Here is a 16,397-nt window from a genome sequence, read left to right on the forward strand (position 1 = left end):
TGGTGGTGGTGGTGGTGGTGGTGGTGGTGGTGGTGTGTGTGTGTGTGTTATGCCTATGCGTGCTTACATAGGCCCAAGGAGGGCACTGAGTGTCCCCTCTATCACTTTCACCTCATTCCTTGAGACAGGGTAGCACTGAACCTGGGACCACTGTGGCTAGGCTGGCTGGTGAGTGACCAGCGATCTACCGCGGCGCTGAGATTTTAGACCTGTACCTCTGTGCTCAGCTTTGCCTGGCTGANGGGCTCTGAGTTCTGACCCTCAAGCTGGTGAAGCGCCTGCTTGTAACTGTACCAGTGCTCCAAAGGCCCCGACGGCTGACACCCAGGTTCCTGAACGCTGGCACCCGCATTACCTGCCAGTGCCAGTTCCTAGAGGAGCCAGGGTTCTGCTTCCTTTTTCTGGTCCCTTCTTCCATGGGGGAAGCCCTCATTTCAGAAGAGGAATGACAGGAGTCCCTGGGGGGCTGGCACCAGCTCTGAGGGAAGACCTCCATTTTCAGGTGCCGGGGGAATGCTGGCCCTCCCCAGTCTGAGAGGAAGGAGGAGGTCCCCCAGGGCGATGACCACACCACAGGCGAAATAAGAGGGCACTGATGTGAGGCCCACACCCCTTGGGGCACAGACCTACCAGCTTACAGGAGTACTTGTTTGCCAGCTCTTCTTCCCAGACCGGACATCTTCTGAACGGAGACACTGGTGAGCCCATTGGGTCCGTCTTTATTGGTGAATGATTTTCACACTGCAAGTCATTTATACCATGATTGTTTCTTTAAAATAAAATGCATCCCCTGGCATATAAATGAAGTTGCAGTCACAGTTTACTCAAAGTTACTACAGTCTTGAATGTGGTATTGTTTCTGCAACTTCATATTTTGTTACAATGATAATGGCTCCTATAATACTGTTCACTACAGCCGGGCAGTGGTGGCCCAGGCCTTTAATCCCAGCACTTGGGAGGCAGAGGCAGGTGGATTTCTGAGTTCGAGGCCAGACTGGTCTACAAAGTGAGTTCCAGGACAGCCAGGGCCACACAGAGAAACCCTGTCTCGAGAAAACAAACAAACGAACAAACAAAACAAAACAAAACAAAAATACTGTTCACTACAAAGGGAGGGTTTTAGGCTTTAATACGTTGCCCAAATGTATCAATCTTGGTGGTGGTGGAAAGTTCTGAGTTACAGTCAAAAGCTAAATCATCATGTTCNAATTTCATCGATGAGCAGCCTAATGTTGCCACGTATTTCTAGAACCTTCATCTATTGAATTGTTGCTCCCTGAAANAAAATGGAGTCTTGTCAAGTTCCTGTCCTGTCAGATTTGTGGTGCNTGAGCTGTGAAGAGAGTTAACTGCATCAGGAACCCTGAGCTGACAGGAAAATGCAGGTTACTGACTTCATTTCTGAATGACAAATGTCAGGCTTTAAAAACAACAACAACAACAACAACAACCCAGAAGGGGAAAGGGTCGAGGGTCCCCCTCACAGTGCTGACTGACAGGGGAGGGACCTGCTAGGGCCAGAGCACACCAATTTGATTTGAAATGATTTCTCCAGGACTTCTGAAAGATTTCCTTGGAATAGAACGGNCTGCCATGAGTCCCACTGATGGCGCTTTGATGCAAAGTCAGCCACACAGAACTGAGACTTTTTAATCTCTCTCCAGCTTCTGGCAGCTTCTGGGTCAGAATTTCACACCCCACCCGTGGCTTCCTCAGTTCCTACGCGAACCTGGCTCAGCTACTTGCTGGTCTCTCGGGGGTTTGGCTCCTGGGGGTCAGCAGCTTCTTTGAACTCCCAGGCACCCTTCCTCATGGCAGATGGTTGCTTAGCCATCATCCCGCAGTAGCGAACTCCCTGGGGGGTGCTCTCTCTTTGTGATACCCCTGGTTATTACCACTGAGATTTACCCTGAGGACTAGAGAGTTGGGGATACTGCCCAGCAGCCATTGCTCCTGAACACTGAGCACCTGACCCTGAGGTTGGCAAAATGCGCCCTGTGAGTTCTGTGTTTCCAGCATGCTGCATCCACACCCCTCCTGGAGGACTCTGGGACACAGGAGTGTTGAGGGTGATGCTCAAGGCTTCCGTCCACGGATGCTGGCTGTGCCCCTCCCCCGTGTACGCTGTTGTCTGGTCTGTGGAGGGTGCTGAGGTCCCATCCGGATGTTCCAGCCCTGAGCATCTTCTCACAGTGACAGCCCAGTTAGACCACCTGCTCCAAAGTCCAGACTGACTTGGACATATCTGCTCTCTGGATGCTGCTGCTGTTCCCAAAGCAACGTTTCTCAAAGTGCGGTCCTGAAACCACGTCCTGGTGCTAGGGAGCCAGATTCCTCGTCCCTGGACGACTCGGAGGAGGCCAGAAATCTAGCGCTTCAACCACCTTTCTAGAACACGCTGGGAGACAGCTATAAATGTAGGCAGGTGTGTGTGTGTGTGTGTCCACGCATGCATGTGTGTTGCACACGTGAGCTCCCATGTGGAGGAGAAGGTGGGATGCCAGGCATCTTCCTCTATTGTCCAGCTTCTTCTCTCAAGACAGGGTCTCTCACTGAACTGGAAACTTGATGTTTCATCTATGCTTGCTGGCCGATGAGCCAACCAAATCCGCCTGTCTCTGCTCCTTAATGCTGGTTTTACAGGCATGCGCAGCTGTGCCTGGCTGCTTCTGTGCGTGCCAGGGATTCAATCCCACACTCTGACCACCTAGACACCCTAGATAGACTCTCTATTTTCTTTTCCTCCCTCCCTTCCTCCTTCTTTTCTTTTCTTCCAGTCTCTTCCCTTCCCCTCCCTCTCTCCTTTTCTTCCGAGACTACCAACGTTCTCTATTTCAACACGACAAATGACTGTATTGCCACCCAGATGTCATGCTATAGTCTAGTGTCAGGACACTGATGGCTTTTCAGTACCAGACCGGACTTCTGTATCAATCAGTTACCCCCTGTAAAACTCAGGGAACATCTCAGAAAGGGGTGAGGAAAAAAAAAGTGAGAGCTGGAGGGTAGGGAGGAGCGCCATGAACTGCTGTCTTCTGGACATAACGTGGCACTTGTGAGCTCGCAGCTACACAAACACACACAAGATGGAGCCATCCAAGCACCCAGTGTGGATGCAGGAGGGGCTCACAAGGCCCTACCCCTAGTTTAGGAGCTATTGGCATTTGATGGCTGCCAGAGGAGGAAGAGTCACTTTTCTTCTGGGGATGTGGCCACTGGCAGGCAGCTTGTGCTACAGGGAATGGCCCTCACTTGTGTGCTATAGTGGCTATTCCTGGTTGTCAACTTGACTATATTTGAAATGAACTACAATCCAGAATTGGAAGGCTCACCAGTGACCCTAATCTGGAGGCTGGGAGATAGAAGTTTCTGATCTGGATCTTGGTTTGGAGATCTTGAGGCATAGTGGTTATGGATTCCAGAAGATTAAGACAGGGAGATCTCNGAGTNCAAGGTCATCTGGGATTAAAGGTGTGGTGGCANACACCTTTAATCTGGGCTACACCTTCTGCTGGAGACCATATAAGGACATTGGAAGAAGGGAGTCTGGCTCTTGCTCTTTCGCCTTCTTGCTGTGTGGGACTCAGCAACTGCTAGATCCTTGGACTTCCATTCAGAGCTACTACTGAACCATTGTTGGGAATTGGACTGCAGGCTGTAAGTCATCAATAAATTCCTTTACTATATAGAGACTATCCATAAGTTCTGTGACTCTAGAGAACCCTGACTAATACAGGTGCATATGGAGAGAACACACTGGACTTAAGAGAGTGTTTGGAGGCTATCTGGAGGCAGCAGGGTAGATACAATGAAAATGTAATATATACATGTATGAAATTCTCAGAGGATAAATTATATAGAGATACAAATGATTATAAGAATATAAAAGTACATTGTCATGAGACATCAAAGGGAAAATTCCTGAGTGCCTGAAATGTAGAACAATTGGTTTCTTCCTCTGTCTTTTTCATGTCACAGCCATGGGAAGTGAACAGCTTTTCTCCTGCACACACTCCATATCAGGACACTCTGCTTCACCACAGCCCCAGAAGCAGGGGGGCAAAACCATAAAAGTTTATAAAAGTTCCAAAATGTGAGCCAAGGTAAACCTTTTCAATGTTCAAGTTGATCAGAGCAGGTATTTTGTTACAGTAACAGGGAGCTGACTAATGGGAAGCTTATGTATCCACCCCTGAGGATACAATGGGATACCTTCTTACTGTTGCCAAATCCCCAGGCATCAGGTGCCAGTTCTGAGTTACATCACTCAGGAAGCTTGCTGGCTTTCCTTTTGTCCTTTATACATTTTCAGTCGCCCCTCCCAGTATGTCCTGTCCTCCTTTTGAAGAGGTTTGATAGTGTTCCATACCCTCCTGAGTCAAATCCAAATCCCAAAGGCTGGCATTAGCAAGCTCTTCACACTTGGCATCTCTCAAGGCCAGTCCTCGAGGCCTCCACACTGTTAGCTCTACCTCTCAGGTCAGATGCAAACTACACCCCAAGGTGAATCATCTCCCAACAAGGATTCTATGAATCTCTTTGTAACTGGCAGAACTACGGTGCCCTAGAACACCCATGCTCTAATCTCCAATACTGTGACTCTGCTACCTTACAAGGCAGAGGGAGAGCCTTCTCTTGATGTCAATCACAAGAGTTCTTGAAGACAGGTGGACAAACTCAGCTCAGAGAAGGACTTGGCTTACCCTGTGCTGGCTTTGAAGACAGAGTATGGGGCTATAAACCCAGGGATACAGGTGGCCTTTAGATGCTGGAAAATTCCCCTAGCCTGCAGTTAGAGACCTGCTCTACAGACACCTTGACCTTAGCCTGGTGAGAACTGATGGGGGGACTCACACCCCGCAGGACACAAGACAATCATTTTGTGTTGTTCAGAGCACTGACTTTGTGTTGATTTCTTAGAGTGGCCACCTCATCTGTAAGGTTCTCCCTGGTCGTTTGTCATAGCTCAAATGAATGTCGGGCTAAAGTGCTCAGGCAGGAGTCCGGTACTATAGGGAAGACAAATAAGAGACTTGTAGCTTGGTGTGAAATAGTCAAGCTGGCTGGATAAGAGGAAGGACAGGATCCAATTAAAGTAAGTCAAGTCAGGCAGGGCAGTGGTGGTGCACACCTTTAATCCCAGCCCTTAGGAGGCAGAGGCAGGCAGATTTCTGAGTTTGAGGCCAGCCTGGTTTACAGAGTGAGTTCCAGGACAGCCAGGGCTACACAGAGAAGCCCTGTCTCGAAAAACCAAACAACAACAAACAAAATACAAAAGTCAAGCCAGTCTCTAGCTCCCACCCTTGCCACACACACCAGGAGCTTCACAGGGAACCTTGCCCCTTCTTTCCTTTGGCTAGCTTCTCAGTTTTACAGATAAATATTATTTTATTATCTGTGTATAGGTATTTTGCCTGCTTGCACAGGTAAGAACACTATATACATGCCTCGTGTCATGGGTCCCCAGGAACTGGAGTTACAGACAGCTGTGAGCTGCCATGTGAGTGCTGGGAATTGAACCTGGATTCTGTAGAGGAGCAGCCAGTGCTCTAACCACTGAGCCACCTCTCCGGGCCCCTGGATGGTTACACTTTTTGATGCATTCTTGCATCTAACTTCAGCAGACATTCTGAATTGTGGCTAAGGACTGCTTGGCTCCTAGGAAAGCTTCTGCAATACCAGGAAGGAGATGACTCCAGAGCACTCAGGGGAGGAGAAAACACCCGGAGACTAGGAAGTCCAGACGCCATGGGTCTCTATTCAGCTCAGTCTGCTTCCACAGCATGGCTGATGCTTAGCCAGCTGCTGAGCATCCAGCTGCTGGGCATCCATGCTGCTGGGCATCCAGCTGCTGGGCATCCACGCTGCTGGGCATCCAGCTGCTGGGCATCCACGCTGCTGGGCATCCACACTGCTGGGCATCCACGCTGCTGGGCATCCACGCTGCTGGGCATCCACGCTGCTGGGCATACACTCTGCTGAGCACCCACGCTGCTGAGCATCCACGCTGCTGAGCATCCATGCTGCTGAGCATCCACGCTGCTGAGCATCCAGCTGCTGAGCATCCAGCTGCTGAGCATCCACACTGCTGAGCATCCAGCTGCTGATCATCCACGCTGCTGACCTGTTCTGCTGACCTGTGTCCTGGACTGAATTCTTCAGCAATATAGAGACTTCCAGAGCACTCGGAGGGAATTCAAGATGGGGGACCAGCCCTTGTGCATAACATCTGACCCACCACAGCTCCTTCTACAGTTCTGGACTCACTGTCCCTCAACACAGTCCCAGTTTCTCTCTGACTACAGACAATACTTTTCCAGCACAAGGCCACGAGATTTTGTCTTTATAACTTTTGGGTACTGGTTACCAAAATAAATAAATAAATAAAAATTTAAAAAGATGTTTTAAAAAGTGGTTCTTGTCAGTGAGATCATATCTGTTAGCAACAATATTCGTGTTCCTTCTAATCCCTATATTGATATTGTAATCAACCTGTGAACAGACTTTAGAAGTAGAATCCTGGGAGGTGATTAGGTCTGGAGGGTGGGGTGGATATTCATTAACTGGATCACTCACAAATATGAGGTCAGAGAAGGCTCTGCTACCCAGGATCAGGAAAGGCAGCCTGCTGTCTACAGCTCAGCAGGTGCCCGCACCAGAACCAGCTGGAACCATGAGACATCAGTGTGTTTAAACTGCTCAGTTTAGAGTAATTTGCTTTAGCAAACTGAGCTGAAATGGGATCAAAGTCCTGTCATGATGTCTTAGCCAACTAAAGTGAGGCTCAACGCACAGTGACAGAGATTAGCTATTAATAGCTTCCATGTCCTGATTCTAAGAGTTGAAAGAATACCATAGAGGCACGTTACAGCAAATTAGTCACTAACCACCTGTGCGTCCCTTAGAATTATACCTCAAGAAGTCCAGCTCTGCAGTGACTGCAGCTGAGCAGTGTGGTCCTCCAGGGCAGGAGGCCAGGTCTGTCCTAGCTGAGTGTGATGCATGCCGGATACTCAATGTCGAGACTGAAAGGGTGATGGAATAAGGACACAGCTGACACGTAATCCCCAATACTGGTGGGTCTGTTAGAATGCGGCTATTTTATACTCACTGTTTCTTCTTGCTGGAGAACGGTGCTGTAGTCAGGAGATTTTCCGAAGGCAACAAGATTGCCACTGTGTAAGAACAGACAACAGAGAAACTGTATGACTAAGATACCCGTCCCCAAACACAAGAACAGAATTTCCTCTGCAGCAAGCTTATTTGTTTGGGGTAAAACTCTTTATCAAAAACTCATCCTCCAGGTTCCTGTGCACATATGGCGTTTGTCACGTGCTTGGGGATTTTTTTTTTAAAGTTTATTTCTGTATCTGGGACAACCTTGGATTTTAATTTTAAATGCTTTGTTCCCTTCAAAAGCAAGGGTTTGACATCATTAAGGGTCATAACTTCATTCCTGTGGGAAAAGAAAACCCACCGTGAAAACAGAGTCTTGCTGCTTTCTGATTTGGTGTTTTCCACTAGCGACCCATACACAAGAGTGCTGTTAGGTGATAGATGCAGCAGAACGTGCTTCCACAGAACACAGGGACCGGGGGATTGATGGTAGATCTGTAAGCTCCATTTGTCGTGTCTGTGGGGCTGCCATGTGTGTTATGAGACATATACGGTAGACAACAGACTTAGTCCCGTTGGTGTGCTGTGGGATGCCTCCCCGTTGCACCAGGAAATGTGCCCCCTCTGGGTGTGACAGAGGAGTGCATCTTCTTCCCTGCCTGCCCCAGGGCTAAGGCTGAGCCGAGGGGGAGGCATGGCTTAGAAGTTTCATCTACCCAAGTCAGCACAGTCGTCCTGCCTGAGAGTGCAGAGCTGCAGACTAGATTGTCTCTCTCCCTCGGAGCATGGAGCCATGGTCAGGAGGACACCTAGGAGCGGTGGCCAGCACTGGCTTTCCCTGCCTCCCAGAAGCCTCTCTTCTAAAGGTTTGTGTCATGGTGCCAGTCTGTCCTCCCTCCTGAGTATTTGATATATACATATACATATACATATACATATACATATACATATACATATACATATACATATACATATACATATACATATACATATACATATACATATACATGAACGATAATGTATCCGCACAGTACTCTAACCCCAAGTGTGGTAGACAATCTGAATACAAGCCCTTCAGGGAGGCACACCCTTCATCCTGTGGTGAGAACTGTTATCGAAACATCAATGTTACTTTGGATAATCCAAATAGCTCATGGGATATGGGCTCCATATCCCAGAGATATAGAAGGGTGGATTCTGCACAAGTGCTAGAAAAAGGAGAATTTGAAGTGTTTTAGGAATTTCATTTGTGGCTTGTATTTTGGACTAAACTGTACCCCCCTTCATAGACTGCAGTGTTAGCCTCACTGTAGCTATATTTGGAGACAGAATTGTGTGTGTGTGTGTGTGTGTGTGTGTGTGAGAGAGAGAGAGAGAGAGAGTACTTGTATGCTCTCACACTTGAAGTCTGAAAGAAGACTAAACTTTTGAACAGTGTTGAAACTCTGAAGGTTTGGAATGAATGCACTTCCAGTTACGGGGCAGCCATGAGCCCATGGGGCCAAGGGTAGAATTTTATGGTTTCAAAGTGGTCAGCTATCCAGTTGAAGAGGGTGGGCTTGTGATGGTGAACTTGGATTGATCGCCAACTTGACTGGCTTTAGGAACACCTGGGCCTTAATGAGACACAGCTTTGGATGTGCCTATGAATGCATCCAGAACCCCTGGCTTAGGAGGGAAGACCAAGCCTCAATGTGGCACCACCATCTCCTGGGATGGAGTCTTGAAATGAATCAAGGGGGGGAAGGCAGAAAGTCAGGTGAGCATTAGGCTTTCCCCATTCTCTGCTTCCGCTGCGGCACGTCCCCCTCCACGAGGGAGAGTATCGCTCTAAACTTGGGGCCAGCACACCCGCCTCTAGGCTTTTTTCCAGTGAAACAGGAGGAAATACGATTTCTCTACAATTCTACATTGTGCCAACACAGAATTCCTGGATCTTTTCTGTGCAGAAATGAATACAAGAACACATATAAGATGATATTCATATTCAGGTCCATTTATCCACCCACCACCCTTCCCTCTCTGCACCATCCAGTCTGTCCATTTATCTATTCATCTTCTGGTCCATCCATCCACCCACTCACCATTCATCCATTTAACTATCCATCTGTTTCTCATTCAGTCACAGTATGCATGTTAAGTGTCTATCACAGGACAGGCATTTTGTTAGCTCTTTGCTAACATCTGGTAGGGGGGCATAGTTGTGATCAAGATATAACAAGAGCCATTATCATCATCATTGTAATTATCATTATCAACAGCAGCAGCAGCAGCAGCAGCAGCAGCACTAATAGTCTGGTTTTCTTTCTGCTTTTTCAAGGCAGGGTGTTTCTGTGTAAGACTCCAGGAGTCTAACCTTAGGGGTTTGGCTGTCCTAGAACTTGTTCTGTAGACCAGGTTGGCCTTGAACTCAAAGAGATCCACCTGCCTCTTTCTCCTGAGTGCTGGGATTAAAGGCGTGTGCCAGCACCATCCAGCTAAAAGTCATTTTTTTAAAAAAGAGAGAACAGAGAACAGAGGACTTCTGGGGTCTGGCCTTAAGTCTCAGTCAAAAGTGCTGGCGCACAGAGGACCTGGAAGACTGGTCACAGGGGACATTGCAGACGTTGACCGTGCTTGAACCTGGAGAGCTGGGCTAGCGAGTTAAGGCTGTGGTAGATGTGAGTTCCACTTTCCCTGCACTGGAGTCTACTGCCACCCAGGCTCAGCACAGTGAGATTAAGGTCAGAGGGGGTCAGAGGGGAGGAGTCCAGGGTGCCAGCCATGACGCTGTGTGTCTCTGGGCTCACTGGCCCCTGCGTCATTTCCCCAGTGCGGTTCTGACTTAGACAATGGGGACATTTATTAGGCCCTGAGCCAAAGCACAGTTGTTGCTAAACTATGGCCCCAGAGAAGCCACACACAATACCAGAACTGGCCTTGCAGAGAAGGAGGGTCCAGGTCATCCGGGGCTGTCCCAAGCCACTGGCAGTTTCTAACCACCAGAGCAGAATAGAGAGCAAGCCTGCGGGCCAGCAGTGGCCCTGTGGTTAGTCTGTGCCTTGAAGAACTGTGGTCCTCATGGACTACCCCCCCCCCCTGAGCTGCTGTAGCCTAACCTAGGCTGTTAGAATTTCATAAACAATGGGGCAGGGGCAAGGTCAGCCAGACCAGGGGGAGGCAGGAGACCAGGGAGGACAGAGGTGACATCCCACTGCAGCAGCTGATGGCTGCGCTTCCTCCAGTAAGATTCTTAGGCTCTGGTGGCCCTGGACAGGAAAGGAATGGGGTCAGATGACTCTAAGTACTATTTAAGTCCAAGAGTCTCTAAATATTTGGTAATGTGTAGACTCAGACTTCCTTCAGACTCACCTATACCTAGGTTCTGATTCCCCCATGGAGAAAACCTAGGGAACTCTTGTTTCTTTGGGGACCAGCAAGTGCCTGCTTGCTTTATGTAGTATGAGAATCACATTACTTTAACCTGCTTTCATAATCACTTGGCACTAAGGAGACCAAGATATACTTCCAGGACACACTGTGATCTTAAATAAGTAGTTAGGTAGGTAGGTAGGTAGGTAGGTAGGTAGGTAGGTAGGTAGGCAGGCAGGCAGGCAGACAGACAGACAGACAGACAGACAGACAGACAGACATCCTTACAAGGCTTCCAAGTTAGAGTTAACTCTAACTCTGGTTTGCTTCCACATTCTTGGGCTTTGACATCACTGTCATTAATCCAGACTCCCATTACATCACGCTGGCACCCCAATCTCCCTTGCACATCACTCAGCATCAGGGAAAACAATTTAAAGCAATTACAAAGATGAGAAGATAGTAATGCAATAAAATCCCACTCTCAGATCATTCTGTCTAGCCTGAGCGCCGGGGCAGAGCACTATCTTCCAGTCCCCAGGGTCCCCCTCCAGGGCTCTTACCACATCTGAAAGAATTATTTTGGTTCTGATCAGAAGTGACTCTTCACAGGTAGCTTTGGATATGAAGTTAAAATGTAAACATAGATTCATCTGGGGACACATAGTTACATAATGATTATAAAAACCTGTGCAGTTTTGTTACATTGATTGCAGGCTCCTGTACGATGCAGTAGTCCCTTATTTCTTTGGTGCTTTACTTCATTTGGCCTAACAACCCTCATACTACCCTTCAGGGACTGGCAGTTAAGATCTGTTGTCCCATTTCTCAGATCGGGCCAGAGACAGAGAATCCTGAGGACATTCTAATCCGAGTTCAAAGCGATTACCTATTGTTCTGTTCTTTCAGGGTATATATATGAGGCAGGGGCAAGGTTAGCCAGACCAGGGGGAGGCAGGAGACCAGGGAGGACAGAGGTGACATCCTGCTGCAGCAGCTGGTGGCTGCACTTCCTCCAGTAAGACCCTTGGGCTCTGATGGCCCTGGACAGGAAAGGCATGGGGTCAGAATAGTATAAGGGCCGAGGATGTAGCTGAGTTGTAGAGGCTTACCTACCACACATGGGCACAGGGCTCCATTCTCAGCACACAGATACAGACATTCAAACACACACACACACACACACACACACACACACACACACAGGTTCCATCCCTCCCAGCACACAGACATAGGCATTCACACAGACACTGAAACACACACACACACACACACACAAAATGCACTGCCGACGTGTTTTGAAACTAAAAATCTGCAAGAATTGTGCTACTGGGAAGCGAGACTGGCAGGCACGTAGCCTTGCACTGCAGCTTAGTCAACTTCTGCATGGAGGGAGGTTGCTTTTCAAGTATTTGACCATCTCCAGACCCATTAGATTTAATGAACAACTTAATTGCAAAATGAATATCTGCGGGAAGGGGAGCGTTGAAAGTGTAAGGGGTCTGAGGTTGCTTTCTTACACGAACTTCAGCCTCTGGGGGTGAGGGGATCAAGTTTCACAGGCAGCCAGCTAATGACACCAGGCACTGCACAGAGGAGAGCCAGGGCGGGGTGATTGGGGCCAAGGACAAGTTCCTGAGGATGTCGGGGTGGGAGGGTGGGGGAGGGGTGGCCTCTGCTTCCAACGCCTTTGCAGGGCCAGGGTGTCGCCCAGGGCTTGATTTTTTTTTTTTTTTTTTTTTTTAGGCTGCTAGAGAACAAGCGGGTAATGCATATGTTCGACTTTAACAAGTTCTAGCCAGCCCCGGAAACCACAGGGTGGATGGGGCCAAAAGGCTGGTTGCCACTTGGACACCTCATTAGGAGGGAGACTCATCAGCGGCCTCCCTGGGGGTCCTGGCCCCAAAGGCTCCGTCTCATCTTATTCCTTCTTATACCCTAGCTGACTAACCAAGGAAGAGGGGCCCTTGCTAGGCCAGGCAGGGGACCCTCTGGCATCCTCCCGTGGTGGTGGCCACAACTGTTAGGCTACAGCTGGCTCCTGGAGAGCCTGCTTTCCCCAAGGTGGGAGGGGCTGGAAGATGAGCACTCGGCCTGGCTGCCCATGGTGCTTTGTTGGTACATGGATCCAGCTGCGGACCCACAGCTGCATTCCACAGGCTCCAGCTGCCACCCCAAGGCAGCCCCCTGAGCTCACGCGCTGGCAGGGGAACAAAGACAAGCAAGCACAAAGGCTTGGCATGTGAGGGAGGGACAAGGATTAGACAGTTGCTAAGCTGGGAAAGCAGTGTGTGCTTGTGCGTGTGTGCGTACGTGTGTGCGTGTGTGCGTGTGTGTGTGCATGTGTGGATATAATGTGTGCATGTATGTCTGTGTGCATATGTATCTGTGCGTCTGCATATGTGTATGTCTGTGTGCATGTATGTCTGTGTGCATATGTATCTGTGTGCATATGTATGTGTGTGACTGCATGTGTGTGTGTATGTCTGTGTGCATATGTATCTGTGTGCATATGTATCTGTGTGTGACTGCATGTGTGTGTATGTCTGTGTGCATGTATGTCTGTGTGCATATGTATCTGTGTGTGTCTGTATGTGTGTATATATGTGTGCATATGTATCTGTGTAGCAATGTGTGTATGCATATGCCTATGTGTGCCTGTGCGTATACATATCTGTGTGTGTATGACTATGTATACATGTATCTTTGTGTGTGTCTGTGTGTGTGGTGACAGGGAGGAAGGCAAAAGTTAGTTCCATGACACCCCGACGAGAAACAGGATCACACAATGCTTTTCGGAGTTTATATTGAAGAGGATGGGAAAGGACAGACATTTCCTTTAAAGTGTGTTAACTTGGGAATTTAAGTTAAAGGGTTGCTTCCCTGGGTTTGATTAGGCATTATGCACATGTACACATGTGCACACACACACACACACACACACACACTCCCCACACACACTCCCACAAAAGAGGCAAACATTTTGCTCCTTGGCCCCAGACTGTGAGTTTCTGGGTCCGCAGCTCAGTCTGGCTGCTCGAGAAACACAATGATCTCACAAGGAGCCCTGTTCCCTGAAACTCCTGCAACCCTGGAGACCTAGCAGAGAAGAGACGGCTCGGGACTTCTTTTTCATATGGTGCACATTTACAGTCATTTTGATGAAGAAGCAAACACAAATCTCATGTTTTTGTCAGATCTTGGCCTCTCCTGGGTCAAGGGTGAGAATCACTACACCCATCTCTCTCACAGAGACTTCTATCCATGCCTGTCACCTCTGCACACAGTCAGCAGACATCTGGGTCCTGGTCTCCTGCTGCATCTTGGCACATCTCTCCTTCCCAGCACGGAGGAGGGAGTGTGGAGACTTCCTTGAGGTAGCTAGATTGAAGCGGTAGGGAGCGAACAAGACAGGCTTGTCTGGACATTGAATATATTTTAGCTAGGCTATGTGCCTATTTGGAGTGTTTGGGGACAGTGGCGTAATGCTGAAAGCCACCTTTCCTGCTCTTGGATGAATCTCTGTGCTAACATTTTTTGTGGGGCCGTGTGGCTGGGTGTTTCCATTCCTTTCCCCTAACACAAAGCCCAGAAGGTGTGTGTGGGGTGGGGGGTGGGGGAGGGGTAAAACCAGACTTGAAGCAGCCCCGGCGGGCGCAGGCTAGTGTTCCAGCAGGTTCCTTTAAAGAGCCTGCATGCTCCACTGATCTTTCTTTCCGTGGTGAGGCTGTAACTCAGGACTTCACAGAAGAGCTCCGACACTGAGCTACACCCCCAGCCCAAGGCTACCTCCCCAGTGGAATCTCCACCTGGAGCCCCTCCGTAAATACCAGAGCTGTTATACATTAGCCTTCATCTCAACTCATAAAGAACCTCTGGCCTCGGGGAGGCAGACAGCTTTGGGGGAACCTCAAAAGCTCTCATCTGAAGGCTCTCCCTTGGGTTTTGAACCTGGGGAAGCGAGGGCACTCCCTGGGGCTAATGGCTTCCAGGTGTACACAGTCAGGCTCCGCCTTGCTGGCTTCCCCTTGCTAGGGTCCCTGGCATTTCAGCTCTGTTAGAGACAGACACTATCATCTCTCACCTCTCAGGTGAGAAGAAGGGCAAAGAGAGCTTTGAAGGGGAGCAAGGATTGGAATGGAAGTGGCTTACAGATTTGAGAGCCCCCGAGGACCCCGCTGGGGGACAGCACGGGGCCTACCACACGCCTTTTCTCCCGGATTATGGAGTTATGCTTGCTTTATTATTTTTAACTGCATTTTTTTACTGATGTAATTATAGATTTCTATGTAGCTGTAAGAAATAATTAAGGGAGAGGCCCCTTTTGTGCCCGGCTCAGTTCCACCCATTGCTAACACTGTCCAATAACTATGGTATAATCCTCCTTTCAGATCCACATGTGCTGCTCCCAGAATCCTCTAAATCCCCGAGGAAGTCCACCTCCAAGGCGGCCGGGCCCCAGGTCTCCATATGAAACACACAGTATTTGTAGAGACCTTGTTGTGCACACCCCTGCACACTCAAAAATCAGCCCCAGCTGACCCAGTACCTAGAACAATGGAAATCTTATGTAAAAAGCCGGGACACCATATTGTTTAGGAAATAATGCTAAAAACACAAACAAACAAACAAACAAAAAACAGTGCCTACATTCAGTCAAAAAATTTTTTCCAAATAATCCCCACCCACGGTTAGCTGAATCTGAGCCCACAGAAACTTCAGCGACAGAGGTCCAGCTGTATCATATCACAGCCCAGATGCTGCCATTGATGCAACCTAACCATCTTACAGTTTCTGTCACTTAAACTTGTGTGCGTGTGCACATGCGTGTATGCATGTGTGCTTGCATGTGTGTGCGTGTGTGTGTGTTATGTGCATGTCTCTGAGAGTGTGTTGTGTGCATGTGTACATGCATATGCGTGTTGTGTGCGTGTGTTTGTGTGTGTGTATGCGTTGTACATATGTGTGTAAAAAATCTTATCATCTTCCTAGGTTCATGTGTCTCTCACCACAGCCAAGATATTGTTCTCAGGAAACTCAGGGGATAAAGATGAAAAGTCAAGATACAGAATTCAAGAAAATATTTGCAAAGCACATAAACAAAAGAGGGATAGTATGTGAAATAGAGGACAATAAATCAGCCTTGCAGAAAGAAGGCTGCCCAGAGGGATGGTGCTTTGATAACCATGCTCATTTCTTCCTCTCCTCACCCCTAGACCATTCACTTCTGCCAACCTCTACCCTGTCTTCTCATTTCCTTGTTGGAACATGTATAAACGGAGTCGTTTAGGGTTGGGGCAATTTTCATTCAGCCGAGTCCCACAGAGATCTCTCAGCGTTCCCATGCACACCAATGGTCTAGTCCTCTTTACTGCTGGTAGTTTTCTGTGGCACAGATGTATCACCGTCAGGTTAACCAGTCACCTGCTGAAGGACACCTGGGCTGCCTCCAGTCTGAGCTGCCGCTACTACGGCCACTGAGGACACTCTTGCGAGGGTCTGCACACGGATGCTAGTTTTCATTTCTCAGGGACAAATGTCTAGATAGACGGATGGTTGAATGGGGCGGGCTCATGTCTGTTTTTATTAAAAACTGCTAAACCATTGTCTAGGGTGATACCTCATTTTACGTTCCCGCCAGAGGAGTGGAACTGGTCCAGTTTNTCAGCATCCTTGATTTGGTGATTTTTTTTTTTTTTTTTTTGTCAGTCTCACAGGTACGTAGGCACAGTGCACCTCGGAAAGGGCTGGATTTGTGACGGGTTTGACCGTTTTCTAAAAGGATTCTTCTGAGTTTTCATACTGTTGGGTTTTACAGACTCTTTCTAGATTCTAGAATCTGACAACAGTGCAGGCTGCATACATTCTCCTCCAGTCTGTGTCTTTTCCATCTCCTCTGCAGGACTTTTGAAAAAGCCTAAAGTTTTTCA

General features: G+C 48.5%; 1 protein-coding gene across 1 annotated transcript in view; it reads right to left on the bottom strand.

Annotated features, from left to right (window-relative positions):
* The window catches only part of Rfx8 (RFX family member 8, lacking RFX DNA binding domain), a 55,425-nt gene that overhangs the window by 25,181 nt on the left and 13,847 nt on the right, over nucleotides 1-16,397 (bottom strand). The window contains exons 5-6 of the mRNA XM_021197636.1: nucleotides 7,112-7,175; nucleotides 631-741 (exon numbers count right to left, since the gene is read on the bottom strand). Of these exons, the coding sequence (XP_021053295.1) occupies nucleotides 631-741; nucleotides 7,112-7,175 (175 nt within the window). The remainder of the gene's footprint in view (nucleotides 1-630; nucleotides 742-7,111; nucleotides 7,176-16,397) is intronic.

This window comes from Mus pahari, chromosome 5 (assembly GCF_900095145.1).
Source record: "Mus pahari chromosome 5, PAHARI_EIJ_v1.1, whole genome shotgun sequence".
NCBI lineage: Eukaryota > Metazoa > Chordata > Mammalia > Rodentia > Muridae > Mus > Mus pahari.